Source organism: Ovis canadensis, chromosome 6 (assembly GCF_042477335.2).
Source record: "Ovis canadensis isolate MfBH-ARS-UI-01 breed Bighorn chromosome 6, ARS-UI_OviCan_v2, whole genome shotgun sequence".
NCBI lineage: Eukaryota > Metazoa > Chordata > Mammalia > Artiodactyla > Bovidae > Ovis > Ovis canadensis.
In genome coordinates, this window is record NC_091250.1 from 105712872 (window position 1) to 105733209 (window position 20338).

Genomic DNA, 20338 nt, shown 5'->3' on the forward strand with positions numbered 1-20338 from the left:
TTAATTCAAAGGCATGAAGGTAGTTCTGTTTCTTTCTTCATATTATCACTAGTCAGGTAGTAGGTCTGATAGTTCTCTGCAGTTTTAAAGGAAAATAACCTTTCAATAGCCAAACGAAACCACTTATTGTCTAGTATAACTTCTGCTCCCTTCTGCCTACAAGTCTTTCATTTTGTGAAAGATATGCTCCTTAGAACTTTCTCTCTGCTAGGTTGGATGCTGCCTGATTCAAGTTGATTTTTGCTCAAATAAAAGCATAACTCAGTTCATCTTCTACCACATCTCAGCATAAAAAAAGGCCAGTCTGATTTTTACTTTTTAAAGGAAGCTGCTAATTTGTTTTTTCACTACAAATTCACCACATAACAAAGGTTCCTAGGTAGTGTAAGTTTGATCATAGACTCCAGAAAATGAATGATAGGTTTTCCTCTCCAAAGTGGAAATGATAACAGAGCAATAGAAATTCTTAGGTCCAAGCCTTGTTCAGCCAGGTCTTCCTCCTCCCTCCACACACTCACACCTGTCTTTCTTTCTCCTGATCTCAGGAGAAAGGTATCCCAAGGTCTCACTAAGGGAGACAGAATCTGTAATATCCTTCCTGCTTTAAATGAAATCACCAGTAGCCTGGGCAGCTGCGGGGGCAGAGCAATGGTTTGGGAAAAAGGGAGCGTGCTGCTTGAACTGATTAGTTTAGACGCTTTCCCTGTTTCCTCGCTATGGGCACATTATCAGCGTGCCCAGTGCAAGAGAAACCATGTCGCCGCCAGGCCATTCCTCAAACTCCTGCCTTCCGACACACGTGCTAGTCCAGCCTGGGGCTCGGGTCCTTCAACCCCGCCCCCGGCCCTGAACTCGGCTTCTAGCCCCGCCCCTGCAAGGGGAACCCCCGGCTGGTGGGACTCGCTCTCCCGCCGAGCCGGGTGGGGGCGGAGTCCGGCCTGGCGCTGTGAGGACCGGAGTGGCGGAGGTGGCGCCTCTGTGAGGGAGCCGGCATTCGCGGCCATGACAGTGGTGGCTCGCGGTTTCTGGCTGCTCCGCGGCCGCCTGGGCCGAGTGTCGGCGCTGAGCCGAAGCGCGGTGTCGCCCTTCGCGGCGCCAGGACCGGCGGGGCAGGCGTTCCGGGGCTTTCGGAGCGGCGGCGTGAGGTACGAGCGCTCCCGGACGCTCGACCTCCTCGGGTCCGGGCGCTCCCGGGTGCGAAGCCACTGCCTGTGGGAGGGGCGGCCGGACGCCTGCAGCCGGCGCGGGCGAGGCCTCGCGCGTGTGACCCGGGGCTCCTGGGCAGCCGCGTGGCGGGGCGGGGGCGAGGCCTATCTTCGCTCCGAACTTGGCCTTGCAGGCCAGGCCGGCTGGTCGCGTCCGCCTCAAATCAGGCAGCTTGGATGTTCTCTGTGCTCACTGGAACGTTCCATCTTTGCAGCAGGTGCAGTTGAGTGACTGAAGAAGACCTTTGAGACCCAGAGAAAAGGGGCCTTAAAAACACGTGGTCTGCTTGTTTGAAGCATTTGTTTGGTTTTGGTTGTGGCTGTATTTCGTAAACAAAGGAGTGGGCAATGGCCAGATGGTTTAGAGTTTATGAGTTTCTTTGTTGGTGGTAATACTGAGGTTTTTTCCAGCTCTACAATTCTTAATGATTTCACAAAATCAGACAGTAATCTTGACTTTTCGGTATTTCTCTGGATGGCGCTTCCCAAATGTCTGCAGTCTTAGATTGACATGATCAATCTTAGATTCACTGCATCTCTTTGGACCTTGTTGCTGGCTAGCAGATTGCGAGTAGGTTTTAACTGTTCTGTACAAATGGTACGCTTCGTCCGTCCGTTACTTGTAGCTATTATACAAACTCAGATCTAAGAAGCTAAGAATAATTTCTTTTGACCCAGAGCTAGTGAGTCCATTTTTTTTCAGGCTTACAGGGACTTCAGTAACATTCTGTAACTGCAGTTTTACGTGGCGAGAGATTGTGCCTTACTCGTCTTTTTGTAGCCCCATGCCCAGCACTATGCCGGGAAGAAAGGAAAGATCAGTGATGAGGAAACATAGTGGCTGCTTATTTAACTTAAATTGATTAACTCTTCATTGTATATATTTGGATCTCACTCTTGGGTGATTGAAGTGAAAAAAAAAATTTCCTATAGGGTTTACTTTGGACTTAGTTTGTAATGACTGCTGTTTGTCTTCCAGAGAATATGTGAGAAAAATAACAATGACTCACAGTTCTGATTGTGGAAGCTCTCATGGTGTCTGAAAAAAATTACCAGTTTTTTTGGATACAAACTCTGCAACCTAGGAAAAACAGATTCTGTAGAATTCTCTTTGTGTTACAGAATTGAAGGAATTATGCACCACAGTCACACTATTTAGATAATTATTTGTTGAATTTGAGTTATTTTAGGGCTTCTTCCCAGAGTGAAGATAACCTTTTTCAAATTGTGTAAGTTGGTTAATTTCCCTTTGTCAGATGGTGTAAATAGACAACCCCATCATCCTGTCTTCTCCAGGTATCAATACACTGAATGAGAACCGTAACAGCTAAAAATCTATCTCGTTGAAGCCACTTGTTGTCACACACACATGCACATACACACATGGATAATACAGAGCTTTTTAAATTGAATTTATGGTCTTTTATAATTTAAAATAATTGACTGGAATAATTTTGGAAAGCTATTTTTAATGTAAATAAAGAAGTGTTACTTTCAACTCAGCTGCATTCAGATTAGAGCTGTATAGAAATAAGTAATACCTTTGATAGGTTTTTATTTTTTCAAGGCAGCACTAGTTAGGTTAGGATAGCTGGCATTTTGACATCCCCTTGTCACTAAGTACCATGTATGAAGGTGAAGTTGGCTGTAAGGTTGATAAACACCTGTGGACTGATGGGTCTCGGGTGGGGAGAAATCCGGACAGTGTGTTGATGCTCATTGGTGTCTCTTTTCTCTTCTAGGACCAGCAGAGAGAAGAGATTCCATCTTCCAGAGGTCGCCACTGTCTGCCTCCCCACTTGTCCCCATCCTCGGTCATCTCTTTTAACACATTATTGACCAGAGATGTATTAATATGTCTTTTGTTACCCAAATGTTGTTGACTGGAAATATATCAATATCACTTGATAACAAATTGCTGGCCACAAGTGTTAGTGTCTGCAAAAATCCCCCGGTCAATAATGAGTTAATATGTAGTGACACATTAGTTGTGTAGTTATTCATAGTGAATGTGGTTTAAATCCTACATTATCCTCTTGACTTGAAATTTGAGCCTTAGTGTTTTTCTTACTGCAGTGAATCTTTGAGTTTGATGAACTCTTTCCCTAATGATATTGACTGTTTTCTTTTTTTTAATATAAATTTATTTATTTTAATTGGAGGCTAATTGACTGTTTTCAATTAACAGATTTATTACTAGTTTCTGGTATAGAGCCTCAAATGAAACAAAGTATTTTTGATTGTCTTTCGTATCTTTGGATAATTAGATACTTATAATGGAACATATAAATACTTTTTTAGTAGAGAATTTCAAGAAATAGTGTTTAACAGAATTTGAAAATTACAAAATTATTATTTATTGTTTAATATTTAATCTCAGAATGGTTTCCCTTTAAAATTTGCAGTGAGTTTTTCCCCCATTTATTCATGATAAAATAGATTTATTAATTGAAAGAAAATATATTTAAATGTCAAGGAAATAAGTGAATAAGCCCCTTCTGTTTGTTACAGCTTATTGTTTCTTGAAATGAATTACCTAAAAAGCCAAAAAGTTACAAATAAAAAATTCTTGGTGACTAAATTTTCCCAGTTTTGCCTTGCTGTGTGAGAAGTTTACAAATCAGAATGTGCTTGGGTTGTAAAGCATCACGTGAGTCTGGCGCAGCGTTTTTAAGTGTATGGAGCTGGGCAGCAGTCTATCCCATCTGGAGGCAAGGTTACAGATTTGTATATGCCATTCTCGAGGCAGATTTTCGGGTATCCTCCAACAGAGGCTTCCCCAAACCATGCTTTACTACATCAACTCGTTAATTTTTTTAAAATAAAAAACCTATATTTTTGGAGCTAGTAAGAGATACTGGCTTATGTTATGTAAATAATCATGTCTTATAGGACTTCCCTGGTGGCTCAAATGGTAAAAATTCTGCCTGCAATGCAGGAGACCCAGGTTCAATCCCTGGGTGGGGAAGATCCCCTAGAGAAGGAAATGGCTACCCACTCCAGTATTCTTGTCTGAAGAATCCCATGGACAAAGAAGCCTGGCAGGCTACAGTCCATGGGGTTGCAAAGAGTTGGCCACAACTGAGCAACTAACTAACACCTTCTTCTTTCATAGAATGGATAGTTTTAATAATTTTAAAAAGAAAAATTGTATATGTACACTTGTTTGTTTTTCTTGAGACCCTCTTTTCTAGTATTTACTCAGTTTCTCTGTCTGCTATAGAATTGATTTAAAGATCATTTTATCCTCATGTGAAGCTTAAAGAACCCAGACTCCAGTTAGTACCATTACTGAAGCTGATTTTCCATGGAATTATTTCAACCAAGATAGAGTTTGTACTAATGGCTAGCAAGGGCAGTTTCTCAAAATCACATTTTATTTTGCTGGAATTGTGATTTTTGAGTCTTAATGCCTTACCTCTCTTAATGACAATGAGCTATGATAGCTATCTGGTTACAGTTTTTATTTCTAAGCATTTATTGGTGGTGGTTTGGTCACTAAGTTGTGTCCTACTCTTGCGAGTCCATGGACTGTAGCAGTTATGTCGTTTTAAATTTAGAACCTAAATGCTTCACCATTTATATGGTCTTATATCTTAGTTTTATATCTGTGCTTCAGCTGTTCAGAAATAATATGTTCTAATGTAATGTCTCCAAAATCAAGTTTTCTGATTAAAATGGATCAACAGGTAAACAGAAAATTAATACTAATCTCAGACCTTGTTAGTCATGATTTTAGTAATAATCTAGCAATTTCTTTAATGACCCAAATCTTTGTTTTTCAGATGCTTTGTAGTTATATTATTCTTTCATGTTAATACCCTGCTGCTGCTGCTGCTGCTGCTGCTGCTAAGTCGCTTCAGTTGTGTCCGACTCTGTGTGACCCCATAGATGGCAGCTCACCAGGCTCCCCCATCCCTGGGATTCTCAAGGCAAGAACACTGGAGTGGGTTGCCGTTTCCTTCAATGCAAGAAAGTGAAAGTGAAGTCGCTCAGTCATGTCCAACTCTTAGCGACCCCATGGACTTGCAAGCCTATCAGGCTCCTCTGTCCATGGGATTTTCCAGGCAAGAGTACTGGAGTGGGGTGCCATTGCTTTCTCCGGTTAATACCCTAGTTAGATGATAAAAGGGAACAAAGAAACCCAGCAGATTACCTTCTATGGTCGCATACTTTTCATGGAATTCCATGGAGCTCAATGAAGATTTTTAAAAATAGTTTGGTTTAGGGATGATTAAGTTGTAGAAGGATGCTTAAAGATGTAGGAGGTTGGGTGAAAACTGAGCTGTCCAATGAGTGGGATAAATTAATGATTAGTAATTAGTGAGATTTACTATTAAGTGCAATCTGGACAAGAAAAAAATCAACTGATTTGTGTTCAGAATGGGATATAATACAAACCTAAATTAGTTTCAAAGACCACCTCAGGTTTGATAGTATCCAAGAAGTTTTATACAGCTGCTCCTGTTAATATCATAGGTATTTTCTATGTTGCCATTGTTTTTGTTAACATTTTATTGGCTGTATAATATTACGTTAAGTCAAGTGGCCTTAATTTACCTAACCATTTTGCTGTTGGTTAATGTCTAGTCCTTGAAATATGAAATAATTCACTCTCAGATGCAGGTCATGTTCCTGTCAACATCATCATACCAACCAGGTTTGTTCACTTAATGATCTGAACTCTACTTAGGTTTCTAGAATTATTCTCATTAGAGTATGCCTCTAACCAAGAGACCATTCAAAGATTTGTCATTCTAAACTGAGGGCATATTATAATTTTAAAATAGATGTTTCCTTTTCCCACTTTGGCTATTTATTAACTCTGCAGTGAATATCATCTTGCTTTAAGCAGTCCAGTTGTATTGTTGAAAAATAAATTCATATTAATATTTAATGTTTCCTTACTCTGTGTTAAACATTTTGCTGAGATTTTTCACGTATAGTTTGTCCTTCAATCCTCATAACAACTGAAAGAAGTAGACGCTATTACTATTCCCAATTAACAGATTAGGAGATTGAGACTTAAAGAAATTAAATAACTTGTCCATGATAACACAGTAAATAGATGGTGAAGACAGAGTTGGAAAATGCATGATCTATCCGGTGCATTTCTCTATAAGCAATTTATAAATTTCCCTATTGCTTATCATCGTTCTGAAAACACCTGATTTTGCATATAAACCTTAAAAACTGTGTTGTCAGATTTCTTTAATACAGGGTATCTCTTTACTTGGGAATCCATGGATAGAATTTAAGGATACCTAAACTTAGATGGTCACTAATCTCTACTAAATTTAGCATTTTCTTCAATTGTGAATGTTTGCCTCAAACCAAAGTAATAGGAGTACAACTTATAATATTGCCAGCAAAAATACAGGTATATTAATAACACAGTTGATGCAGAGATCTCAAAACATATATATACTCACCAATACTCCTTGATATTATGGTAGTAATTAGACTTGCCACTAGTTGTTTTATTTAATGCTTTTTAAAAAATATTTGATAACAATATTTCAATAAAACTGGTTTTCTGTAAACTATGTATTTTATGTTAAACATTAAAAAAAAACTGTTCTGAGAAGATGTACATGGGGTTTAACAAACTGCCCACGTGTTCTCATAGTACAAAGCTTAGCATATAAGATTTTTTTCTGCAAAAGTTATGAATGTTTAGGTTGTTGTTGAGTCACTAAGTCATGTCCGACTCTTTTGCGACAGGCTCGTCTGTCCATGGATTCTCCAGGCCAGAATACTGGATTGGGTTGCGATTTCCTTCTCCAGGGGTTTAGGTTGTTGCTGATGTTCTACATTACAGGTTAGAGGTCTGAAGTTACAAAATTGAATGAAAGAATCGTACATAATGGAAAGAATTTGCTTTACTTTTTATTGATTTATAAAAATATAATTCCTTTACTTCATAGTGTAAGATAGCATTTGGGATGTGAAATAAAATGTTTTTTTAAAAACTTTAAACTTAACATTTCTAAATATTAATTTACTTAAAAATAAATTCACTTGCTTTGAAAGGCTCCCTAGTACTAGTTAGTGATTGGTTTTATTCCATATGTAATTTTGCCCTGGTTCCCTTGAGTTTGTTTTGTTACTGTTGTTAATTTGAACCCCCAAATCTTCAAATTTTGCCCTAAGATACAAAGCACTATGCTAGGACCTGCAGAGATATTTTAATTGCTTATGACTGTATTAGGTTTTTTCATCTTCATAGATCATAAAATAGTTTATTACAGCTCTAATTAAAGTTGTGGTTGAAAATGAGATTAAAATATAGATGCAGAAGCAAGATGTCAAGTATACAGATTAAATACACTGTTGTTTGTGAGTGGACTTTGATTTACTATTTTGTGAAAGAGTATTTTGATACATAAGAAAAGTAGTGATTTTTTTCCCCCTCCTGTATACTACTTTGTTTTAGCTAATTAAACACTTAATTTAGTTCTAGGAACCATAGATTAGGATGGTTGTAGTTATTTTCTGTAAAGTGAATAGGTAAATGGACAAGTTCATAGAAACAACAGTAAATGTTGATGATTTTTTGTTGTTGTTGTTTAGTTGCTAAGTTGTGTCAGACTCTTTGTGACTCCATGGACTGTAGCCCACCAGGCTCCTCTGTCTGTGGGATTTCCCAGGGAAAAATATGGAAGTGGGTTGCTAATTCCTTCTCCAGGGGATATTCCCGACCCAGGGATAGAAGCCATGTCTCTTGCATTAGCGGGTAGATTCTTTACCACTGAGCCACCAGGGAAGCCCTGATGGCTTTTTAGTCCCATATTACTTCTGGTTCTCTGAATATTTCTCCATCTATTACTTAACAGAAGCTAGGAAAGCCATTTTTACAAATGAGTCAATCGACTCTTAGTCAAAGCTTCTTGTATAAGGTCAACAGAGACTATTCCCATTATATACATGAGGAAATTGCATGCCTTTGAAAGCAGTTAAGTAACTTGGCCAGCTTTTAAGGGTGAACAGGGCTGCCTCTCAGGACTTCTGGCTTTGAGTGAGTAATTTGTAATGTGTTGTGCTGCCCGACTGCTAACTCTCCTCCCTGGCTCCTCCATTAAGACATATTCTTTCCTAATGAAGGGACTTTTAGTGCTAGCTGAGCAATAGGGGGAGAATAAACTGCTGAAAAGGAGAGCTCCTTGTCTTGCCTTCTTTGGGGGTGACTTGCAAAGTTCCTACCTTTGCAGGAAATGTCACCTGAGCAAGTAATGACAGGGTGCATTGTGTGAAAGATATCTAAGGGTCAAATTGACTTCACTTTTGATTTGTGTTAATGGCAATGTCACTGTATAATTTTTTTTATGAAATCACATTTTTAAGAGGTAAAAAAGTAAGATCACACTCAAGTACTACATTTAAGATTCTTGTTAAATGAGGGCTACTCCATTCTTCTAAGGGATTCTTGCCCACAGTAGTAGATATAATGGTCATCTCAATTAAATTTGGCTATTCTCGTCCATTTTAGCTCACTGATGATGTTCATTCTTGCCATCTCCTGATTGACCACATCCAATTTACCTTGATTCATGGACCTAATAGTCCAGGTTCCTATGCAATTTTGTCCTTCACAGCCTCAGACTTTACTTTCACCACCAGACACATCCACAACTGAGCGTCATTTTGGCTTTGGCCCAACTGCTTCATTCTTTCTGGAGCTACTAGTAATGGCCCTCTGCTCTTCCCTAGTAGCATATTGAACACCTTGTGACCTGTGGGGCTCATCTTCTGGTGTCATATTCTTTGTCTTTTCATATTGTTCATGGGGTTCTTGTGGCAAGAATACTGGAACGGTTTGCCATTCTCTCCTCCAGTTGGCTAAGTTTTGTCAGAACTCTTCACTGACACATACTCAGTGAAAAACAGGAGATTCATCAAAAGTTCTTCCCACAAATTGGGATACTTTGAATTGGGATTAAAGATGTATTTATTTACTAAGGCAGCCATAAACAAAGTACTGCAAACTAGATGGCGTTGTAGAGGAGGGGATACTCTTCTCTTTTTTCTCTCAGTTCTTTGAGCTGGCAATTGAAATGAGAGAAGGCAGATTAACCCAAAAAATAAAAATAAAAAATGTATTAACTATATATGAGGAATTTACATAAACATGAAGAATCCCAAAGACAGGAAAGATGAGGTATATACATTATTTTGGACTAAGGAGAAGAAGGTAAGTGTCTAGGACTTCGAAGAGAAGTAAGGTAATTCACAGGAATATGAAAAGAGTTAATGTTTGGTGAACAAATGTTTGCCTGGCCATCTAGAGACAGAGGGACACGGAGCTTTGATCAAACCAGCCTTGCTAGGTTCCTCCCTGTCCACCACGCCTAGTTCATACTTTAGTATGGTTATCTGTGGTGACAGCTCCTTCCTGGAACTGGAATTCCAATTCTTAAAGTTCTCTTAGGCATCTGGGAGAAGTTCAAAGGTTTCATCCCAAATCTTCTGGGCCTTGGTTGTTTTCAGCTGGAAATAATCTGCATGTTAGAGTGTCACATCTTGGGGCACCCTGCCCTGAACCTCATCAGTTTAAAACAACAGCAACTTATCCTCACATTTGTAGAGGCCAGGAGTCTGAAATCCAGAAAATCCACAGAACCATGCTCTCTTGGCCTGGCAATCCTTGGCTTTCTTTGGCTTACAACTGTATGACTCTGACTTTGTGCCTATAGCCATGTGGCCATCTTGCCTCTGTCTTCACGTGGTGTTCTCTCTGTCTTTTTATAAGGACAAAAGTCATATTGTATTTAAGGTCACTGAACTCCAGTGTGACTTCTCCTGCAGCTTAATTACATCTGCAGATGCCTTATTTCCATATACGATCACAGCCGTGGGTATCAGGGATTAGGGTTTGAACATATCTTTTGGGGGACACAATTCAACCCTCAGCAATAGAATTTCAAAATTGCTTCTATAATGCTTGAGGCGTCATTGTTTAATTAGCTTAGTACCTCCTTTTGGAGGAAAGGGGTACATTTCTATTGTAAGCTTTGTTTTCAGTATTTGCAGTTCACTAGATGTTTCAAACCTGAACTCCTCATTCTGCCCTTGTCTGGCTTATTTTTTTGAATATGTTAATAATTCCCAGTAGATTTTGAACAAAATGCAACACTTTCTGGCTCATTTACAAAATATATTTTTAAACACTTGTTTTTAAAATCATGTAGGCAGGCAGTGAAGAGAGTACATTCTGCTGTGATGAAATAATTTTTTGTATTCAATACAAACCTCTCCACAATAGCTTTGTAATTTAGTTGTAATAACTGAGCTTATGTGTACAATATTTGTTAATTTGTTATCAATTTATACTTTTGGGCTTTCTCCATGGCTCAGCAGCTAAAGAATCTGCCTTCATTGCAGGAGACACAGGAGATATGGGTTCTATCCCTGGGTCAGGAGGATTCCCTGGAGGAGGAAATGGCAACCCACTCCAACATTCTTACTCTTGGCAGGCTACAGTCCATGGGGTCGCAAAGAGTCCTAGTTGGTAGATTGTATGTTTGTTTGCATACTTATGGAAACAAGTATGCCCCATGACCAGTTTCAAGCATATACACATGCCTCATAGGTTTCTTTATATTGAAAGTGTTAATGCAAGTTCATATGTCTGATGCACAATAGGATTTGGGAGTAGAGGAAGGTTTACAGCAAGGCAATGCAAGGAGATGTGTAGTTCACGCCCTAAAAAGCTGCAAGGTCCCCGAAGAGTTTCAGCAGAGCACTTTTAAAAGCCAAGTGAGGGAGGGGGAGTGTCTCAGGGTCTGTGATCAGCTTATGCACAATTCTCTGATTGGCTGATGATGAGGTAGGAAAGTGGTTATCTCAGGGGTTAACATTATTGGTCCTTAGACTCCTGGTGGCCTGGGGCTATGTGTTCATCATTGTCAAATTGTTAACATCTTTCATTTGTTAGCATGAGGGAGGTTTTTTTTACATCTGCAAAACAGCTCAGGAAATGTGCTTCAAAAGATATGGGGGAAAGCCTGTCCTGGGAAGGCCTCATGGGATCCTGCTTGGTTACAGAGGTAGTTGACCACTTATCAGGAATATTAGAATGGGGATTTTTACTTTGAAAATGATGGGGTGTAAATCAGTGGCTCTTAACTGAGGCTTGGCAGAACTACTTTATAGAGGTTTTAGTTAAGCCCAGTAAGATTTTTAAATCTAGCCTATAGCGTCTCAGAAAGTTCCTGGCAATTCCTTAGCCAGTCTGGCTCAACTGTGAGTCCTGTTGTGTTCTGTAAAACAAATTTTGTCAGAGATGATGAAGGTTTTCTTAAGAGACAAAAAGTGTAAGTTCTAGAGGCAAAGATGGTTTTCACATTAGAATTAAGAACTTTCCATCGAAAGTAACTGTAAAATAAGTGAAAAGTCAAACCATACACTGGTGATACTTGATACACAGATATAACTGATGTAGACTTAAAAAACAGACATAGCCTGAAAGTTGAGAGTTATGTTTTATTTGGCAGAAATTTTTAGTACTTAATCCTGGGAGGCAGTATCATCTTAAGTATCCCTGAGAGAACTGCTCCAAGGAGGTGGAGGGGGGAGTCAGGTTATATAGAAGTTTGAAACAAAGAACAAGTAGTCTGAACATCAAAAGTATTTTTGTGAATAAAAAAACCAGTTATCTCAAGTTAAGGAGTTTAACACTTTTCTATGTATGGGAAGATGCAAGAATCTGGGTTCACTGAAATCACTCCTTTCAAATGCAGCTCAGCTATCTGGGGCCAGCCTGCTGGGAATCTTCACATTCTGGTTCCTTGGTGCTCACCACAGAGAGTGGCTGCGTTGTGGTCTGATGGCTGCCAGATGGCACAGGTCTTCTCCCTTCTGAGTGGCCTGGAGGACTGGAATCCCTGATGACTGTGACATCCTTGTTTACCGATATGGCAGGAAATACGCCATTTCTCACTGTTATGAGATTAGTGTTCAGAATGCATAAATAGCTACTACAAATTAGGCACAGCTAATAATCCATTAGAAAAATGGTCAATAGAGATGAACAGTGAAGTGAAGTCACTCAGTCGTGTCCGACTCTTTGCGACCCCATGGACTGTTGCTTACAGGGCTCCTCTGTCCATGGAATTTTCCAGGCAAGAGTACTGGCATGGGTTGCCATTTCCTTTTCCAGAGATGAACAGGCACCCCGTAAAAGAGGAATTCCAGATGGCCAATAAACCTATAAGTCATTCAATCTCTAGTAATTAGGGAAACACATATTTAAACTACAACAAAATGCCTGCCATTAAACTAATGTGTTATGTAAAAACTTTGACAATCTCAAGGAAGTAGAAATTCTTAGACACTACTTACTGGTGGATGTATGAACTAGGGCAACCACTTTGAAAATAAGGTGGCATAAACTGAATACATATAAATGTATCCTATAATCTAGCAATCCCATTCCTGGGTGTAAACCTTAGAGAGAGAGTATGTTTTATATTTATATCATATATAAATGTGAGATATATAATGTAGCTCATATATTGATATACATTATGTATTCTATATATATGTTATATTACATCATATAGTATATAATATATATGATTATATTTCTAATGTTTAGAGATACAAACATTAGTTTAAATGATAAAGGAAAGCAATGGAATTATAAACTCCAATTTCAGGATTGTGTTTAACTCTCTAGGAGAAGATAAGGTTTTGATAGGGGAGGGTTTCAGTATACACAATTGCAGTGATGATGATAATATTTTTTTTAAACTGGATAGTAAGGTTGTTAATTTTACTATTTCTTCTTATGTTTCATACATATTTTGCATTTATTCACTTTTAATTTAATTCAGGATCTGTTTTGATACCATTTTAAGATAGAAAGATAAATATCCAGAATACTACCTATCTCACTGTTTTATTCAGTCAGTTCAGTTCAGTCGCTTAGTCATGTCCAACTCTTTGTGACCCCATGAACCACAGCACGCCAGGCTTCCCTGACCGTCACCAACTCCTGGAGTCTACCCAAACCCATGTCCATTGAGTCGGTGATGCCATCCAACCATCTCATCCTCTGTCGTCCCCTTCTTCTCTTGCCCTCAATCTTTCCCAGCATCAAGGTCTTTTCCAGTGAGTCAGCTCTTCTCATCAGGTAGCCAGAGTATTGGAGTTTCAGCTTAAAAATCAGTCCTACCAGTGAACACCCAGGACTGATCTCCTTTAGGATGGACTGGTTGGATCTCCTTGCAGTCCAAGGGCCTCTCAACAGTCTTCTCCAACACCACAGTTCAAAAGCATCTATTCTTTGGTGCTCAGCTTTCTTTATAGTCCAACTCTCACATCCATACATGACCACTGGAAAAACCATAGCCTTGCTTAGATAGACTTTTGTTGGCAAACTAATATCTCTGCTTTTTAATATGCTGTCTAGGTTGGTCATAACTTTCCTTCCAAGGAGTAAACATCTTTTTATTTCATGGCTGCAGTCACCATCTGCAGTGATTTTGGAGCCCAGAAAAATAAAGTCAGCCACTGTTTCCACTGTTTCCCCATCTATTTGCCATGAAATAATGGGACCAGATGCCATGATCTTAGTTTTCTGAATGTTGTGCGTTAAGCCAACTTTTTCACTGTCGTCTTTCACTTTAATCAAGAGGCTCTTTAGTTCTTCTTCACTTTCTGCCATAAGGGTAGTGTTATCTGCAATATCTGAGGATATTGATATTTCTCCCGGCCATCTTGATTCCAGCTTGCATTTCCTCCAGCCCAGCGTTTCTCATGATGTACTCTGCATAGAAGTTAAATAAGGAGGGTGACAATATACAGCCTTGACGTATTCCTTTTCCTATTTGGAACCAGTCTGTTGTTCCATGTCCAGTTCTAACTGTTGTTTCCTGACCTGCCTACAGGTTTCTCAAGAGGCAGGTCAGGTGATCTGGTATTCCCATCTTTTTCAGAATTTTCCACAGTTTATTGTGATCCACACAGTCAAAAGCGTTGGCATATTTTTCATTTAATTTCTTCACTTAATTTTATGCTGTTTTTATCGTTATTTTCAGTGGCTACATATTAACTCCAAAACTGTAATACAATAAACAATTTAACTCTGATAATCCCACAAATATTTTATAAACACAGTAGTAAATATAAGCTTCCTGTCCTACACAGCTTAGAGTGTTGTGAGGGGGACAGTAATTTTAATAAGGACTTAAGACTCTACATGAGGGTAAGAGCTGGGTGCTGTGAGCACTCTTAGCAGAGGCAGATCCCCAGTTTGAAGGTGTCAGGGGGCATTTCCCAGATTGCCTTCCAAGCTGAGACTTGAGGACCGTGTGGGAATGAATGAGGAACAGATTTGGTAGGGATGTTAGAGAAGTGAGGAGGAGGATGAAGAGTGTTTTAGGTCAAAGGAATAGTGTATATGAAGGCCCAGAAATAACTGGCACAAGTGATAAACTGAAATGTAGCTGTGTGTACTGTGGGACTTGGTAAGCACCATGAGGCTGAAGAAAGCTCATGCAGGGGCATGTAAGCTACAGGACATTTGGATTTGAATTAAAACTCCCTTTCCCTCAGCTTTTCATGTAAAAAATTTTGGAGTCATGTTTGACTTCTGTTCTGTTTTCTTTACACCCTATAGTCAGTCTCAGTAAATCCCAGTGGCTCCACCCTCAAAATAGATTCAGAATCAGGCTACTCTCAGCACCTTGACTGCCTGCTCCGCCCATGTCCAAGCCTGAGATTCCACACTAGCCTCTTCACTGGCGTCCTCACTTCCCTGCTTCCTCCTGTAGAGTCTCCACATTTTAACCAGTTATCACTGAATAATGAAAATCAGGTCATGACACTCCTCAAATCTTCAAATGCCTGCTTTCTCACAGAAGCAGCCAGCGTCTTTTCAAAGGCCTGGAATGCAATGTGATCTGAGGTCACACTCCTTCTCTGACTTTACATCCTGTTCTGGCCCATTTGTTCTTTCCACTGCAGCCACTGGCCTCGTTGCTATTCATCAAACATACCAGGCATGCTCCAGCTTAAAGTCCTTTGTGCTTGCTAGGTACTTCCCTCACCCTAAATTCTCCAGGTAACCACAAAACATATTCCTTCACTTCTTCGTTTACACTCAGTTGTTACCCTATTAATCAGGGAAGTGACACTTTAACCTTCTTATGGAAAATAGTAAATCTGGCCTCCACAAATGCCTTTTCTTTCTATTTCTCACACATAATATATTAAATATTTGCTTTAAAATTTTGCTTATGTCTTCTTCAACTACAAATATAGTTTCTGTGAAAGTGAGTAATTTGTTTTGTGTACTATTATTTGTATTCCTGGTGCATAGAGTAGTGCCTGGCATATAAGCAGTGTTCAATATTTATTTATTAAATTAATTTTTTCAATGGGTATATAGTCCAGTTTTAACAAGGGAGCTGGCATGTTTCCATTTGGAAAATTGCTCTGGCTGCAGTGTGGAGAATGGATTGACAGCAATTGAGATCTGAAGTTGAATTCTTAGGAGCTGTGTGCTTCTATGGCTGAACATTTGAGTTGTTGCTGATATTTAACAGTTTTCAACAATATGCATGTTTAAAAAAATCTCATTTCTTTATGCACTGAGGTCTATGTGAGCTGTTAATGTGTGTGTTTACCAGTACTTCTAGCAGGTAGACTGATGCAGGCATCTTGCATTGGCCCTCCACTAATTCGAGGTCACTTCATTTATCCTTACATTGTGACTCCCACAGAGCCAGGCTTGCTCAGCTTCTCCAGTGACTGGGGAAATCAGTTTGATGGACCAGCTACGACTGAAAATGCTCTAAGTCCCTCTTCATAATTGGGTAGCAATCATATGGGTGTTTATCTGTAAACACCAGCTAGGCCAGGCCAAACCATGTCAGCTGTAATTAGCAGGCCAATTTAGCACATCAGTGCTATCATGTAAAGTTAAGCCCTGTCACCTCAGCCTCCAACAGAAAAGGTGCAATCAAGTTTAATCTGCAAATAGATTGTCTTTTTGGAAGTCAGGAATCAGTTTATGCCATTATCATCTCTGACATTCTCAAGGTCACACAGTTTTATAGTTTCTAGGCTGTAATTATCCTGAATTATGTCCACTGTTGCCAGTTTCACAATAATCTATGGATAAATCACTGTATTTAACAGAGAATTGGCTAATAAAACATGTAAGCAGCTGCATTGCTATTCATATGCTCTTAAAATGCAACATGGAGCTCAGATGGTTTTATATTTTAAAATACAAATGTATGTTCTTTACATCTGAAGTCACTTCTTTAAAAGTGACTTCTTTAAAAGTGACTTCTTTGAAAGTGACTTCAGATATATGTTAGCAGATAAACTCACTTCTAAAGCAGAGTATTTTGCCTATCTGAATATTGTTGACACAACTTACTTTTTGGAAAGTATTTTTTTTAACTACTGTTTATTTTATTATTTGTTTATTTTATTTTTTTTCTACCTCTTATAAACGAATCATGTTGAAATTGTTTGCCATATCTGCAGGCCCTTAGTACTTGTTAATATAGGAGGTCCTTGTTCTTTCAGTATTAATGTGTGTGTGTGTGTGTGTGTGTGTGTGTGTGTGTGTGCTCAGTTGTATCTGACTCTTGGCAATCCCATGGACTGTAGCACACCAGGTTCCTCTGTCCATGGAATTTTCCAGGCAAGAATACTGGACTGGGTTGCTGTTTCCTTTTCCAGGGGATCTTCTCGACCCAGGGATCAAATCCATACCTCTTGTGTCTCCTGCATTAACAGGCAGATTCTTTACCATTGTGCTACCTGGGAAGGCCCTTAGTATTTAAAGTCCACTTAAATGAATCAATAACAAATGAGCATCAGGAATTCAAAGTAAATAATGAAAAAAGTGTGTTTCTTAATCCTGAAAAATAAAATTTAAACTCAAAAGTGAATGTATTTTATCTTTAGTCTGATAATTATGTATTAATACCAATTATTAGAATGTACAAAGATACAAACTACAAAAGGTCACTCAAGAAATGGTAGATAACCTAAAGAGCCCTCTGTATTAAATAATTTAAATTTGTAGTTTTAAACCTTACCACAAAGAAAGCCCAGGGCCAGGGAGCTTCACAAGTGAATTCCACCAAACATTTAAGGAAGAAATAAAACCGATTCTACACACACTCTTCTGGAAATGTGAAGAGGGATGGATACTTTCTAACTCATTCTATGAGGGCAGTTTCACCCTGATACCAAAACCAGTTACTTGTTTACCTATGGTTATGATTATTATAGGGGCTTCCCAGGTTAAGAACCTGGTGCTAGTGGTTAAGAACCCACCTGCCAATGCAGGAGATGTAAGATCCCTGGGTCAGGAAGATCCCCTGGAGGAGAGCATGGCAACCCTCTCCTGTATTCTTGCCGGGAGAATCACACAGACAGAGGAGCCTGGAGAGCTCCATAGGGTTGCAAAGAGTCGGACACGACTGAAGTGACTTAGCAGACACATTATTATTAAAATACACTTTAGTGTTGAACTAAAGAAGTGGTTTTCAAACATGCTTATACATAAGAATACCTGTGGGAGCCTGTTAGATGTATAGATTGCCAGGCTGTCTCTTCTCCCCCAGGGGTCCTGACTCATGGGTGTGATGGAGGGAGGGCGTCCAGAAATTGCAAGTTCAGTAAGCTTCCCGGGCCATTTTGATGTATATATCCATAGACTGTATTTCAGGATCACTTCTTAGCAGAATATTGTTGACATCATAATTGGATGAACCCTGTAGACCACTGGTGCCAGGTTGAAATAAGTTGTTCTTGATCTGGTTCTGCATGTGTGTATACCAACCTGTCAGAAAGGGGAGCTGACTTATTTGGAAGGGGTGACACGTTTTCATTTTGTTCGTGCTGGCTGATATTCATGATGCCTGCTCTCATTAGAACATAAAAGTTGTACAGGTGATTGAAAAAATTAAGTTGGTAAAGGTTTTTCTTTCTTCCATTTCTTCTCTTGCATAATATTCATTGACCTGCATTTAGTGTTTTGTATAATATTCATGCACTATAGATCATGCTTCCACCAGACCTTTCAATAGTGAAAGGTTCAATAGTGAAAGACCTTTCAAAGTTCCACCAGATGGAACTATTTTTTATCTAATACCTTTAAAAACTAAACATGCAGTAGTGTGTGCATGCATGCTAAGTTTCTTCAGTCGTGTCCGACTCTTTGTGACCCTAGGGACCATAGCCCATCAGGCTCCTCTGTCCATGGGATTCTCCATTGGAGTGGATTGCCATGCCTTCCTCCAGGAGATCTTCCTGACCCAGGGTTTGAACCCACTTCTCTTATGTCTCCTGCATGTAGTAGGAGCAATATTAATTCACCACTTTAAAATTTGAGATCATGGAGAGCAGTAAAGCCTTCCCATAATGCATTCATTTTTGTGCCTTTCCAGAGATAAATTTATGTCGTCTATCAAAGTCTAGCATGCTTTACCTTCTTAAACACTTATAAACTGCTGTGAAGTAATGTTTTGTGTGTTTTTTCTGTTAGAAATAATGCCTTGGTATGAGCAGGGTGGTGGGGGTGGTGCTGTGGGGAGAAGGGGAAACAGCCACTTGGTTCCTGACCTGATCCCATCAATGACAAGCATGGCAGTACTGGCAGCTGTCGTCACAGAGTCCAAAAGCTGTGGGGCACAATTTTTCTTGGAGCAAATGAGAGCAGCTGTGTAGTATAGAACTCATGACTTCAGGATTTTGTACTGGATGTACTATTAAGAATGAACTGACTTTGTCTTTGGGTCAAAAGGCTGTGGGGCCAGGTATATGCAACATGTCTGGGGCTTTGAAGATAGGGGCCAGTTTTAACTCGACTGTGCTGATCTGTCTCTTCTGAAAAAAAAAAAAAGGCAGAGCTTTTAATAGAACCAATATTCTAGGTCTTGAGTATGTGATTTGATAATTAGAAAACATATGTGAAAGTGATGAAGAAATGTATACTATAGACAGATCATAATGCAGAACTAAAAACCAGAGTTGGACTAGTTTTAAAAAGTTACGCATGCATTTCTGAACCTGAAGAATGAGTGTCAAATATATCTGAAAAAAATCAAAGTTTGGTTGCTCGCTTAGGGGATCATAGATATTTTGTTCACTCTCGTACTTAAAATTGATGTGGCTGGATAGTCCTTACTGCCTTCTTAGTAGTATATTTGTTTTTTGTTTGTTTTCCACAGATATGATGCAATTATTATCTCAGGAACTGAAATGGCCAAACAAATCCAGAAAGAAATCCAGCATGGCGTGGACTCTTGGGTTTCCCTTGGGAACAGAAGGCCCCACCTCAGTATCATATTAGTGGGTGATAACCCAGCAAGCCACACGTATGTCAGGAGGAAGATTAAAGCCGCTGCTGCTGTAGGTGGGGAGCATTTTAGCTGTACTTGTTACTAGATAACGTTTTCTGGTTTTACTTCAAAGTGTGATAATTATGAATGATAACTGTCGACTAAATGCTATTTGAATAACGTGTTATTATTTATTGCCATTCTGTAGATTATTTAGTTCCCAACATTCACATTCATTTCTTATTCTTTTTTTCTTCAAATTTCTTTAAATCAACTTAGTGTGATTTCTGATCCTGTTGGGAAACATGAGAGCAACTTGTTACATTTAAAGGGCCTGTTTTTTGTTTTTTTTTTTTTAAATCACATTAACCTGGCTAGTTCATGGTGGTGGTGGTGGTGGTATTGGTATTTTTACTCTCCTCGAATCCACTAACAGTAGCTCATCACAAATAAGTGCAATTTGTCGCATGGGATACTGGGCCAAAGAATGCATGTGAATCATAAGAAAACATCTGTACCATTTAAAAGTTCTGTCCTGATGGTGCTTTGAACATCACTTTTGTAGAAGGGCCTTTTCTTTCAGTGGGATAAGAACAGAGGGAACCAATCAAACACTGTGTAAGACACCATTAATGAAAAAACACATCTTTGTTAGTCAAGTGACTTTCTGTGCTTGTTTTTCTTTCAGGTATCTGTAGTGAGATCATTCTAAAACCTAAGGATGTTTCTCAGGAAGAACTGTTGGATATAACTGATCAATTGAATGCGGACCCAAGAGTCAGTGGTATATTAGTTCAGTTGCCACTGCCAGGTACATAATGC

The 20338-nt window shown here is 39.2% G+C and overlaps 1 protein-coding gene across 12 annotated transcripts in view; it reads left to right on the plus strand.

Moving 5' to 3' along the window:
- Positions 1–873: 873 nt before the first annotated feature.
- MTHFD2L (methylenetetrahydrofolate dehydrogenase (NADP+ dependent) 2 like) overlaps positions 874–20338 on the plus strand; it is a 142576-nt gene continuing 123111 nt past the window's right edge. For 4 of the 12 annotated variants that reach the window (XR_011257801.1, XM_069594359.1, XM_069594358.1 and 1 more), the window contains exons 1-3: positions 935–1145; positions 19406–19590; positions 20205–20327. Coding sequence is in view for 10 of the 12 variants with exons in the window: in XM_069594359.1 (XP_069450460.1) it covers positions 1003–1145; positions 19406–19590; positions 20205–20327 (451 nt within the window). In the remaining 2 variants the exon portion in view is untranslated. Of the gene's footprint in view, positions 1146–2947; positions 3787–4990; positions 5138–6929; positions 7027–19405; positions 19591–20204; positions 20328–20338 lie in introns of those variants that run through there. The other 8 variants (XM_069594362.1, XM_069594366.1, XM_069594360.1 and 5 more) reach the window with 6 other exon arrangements.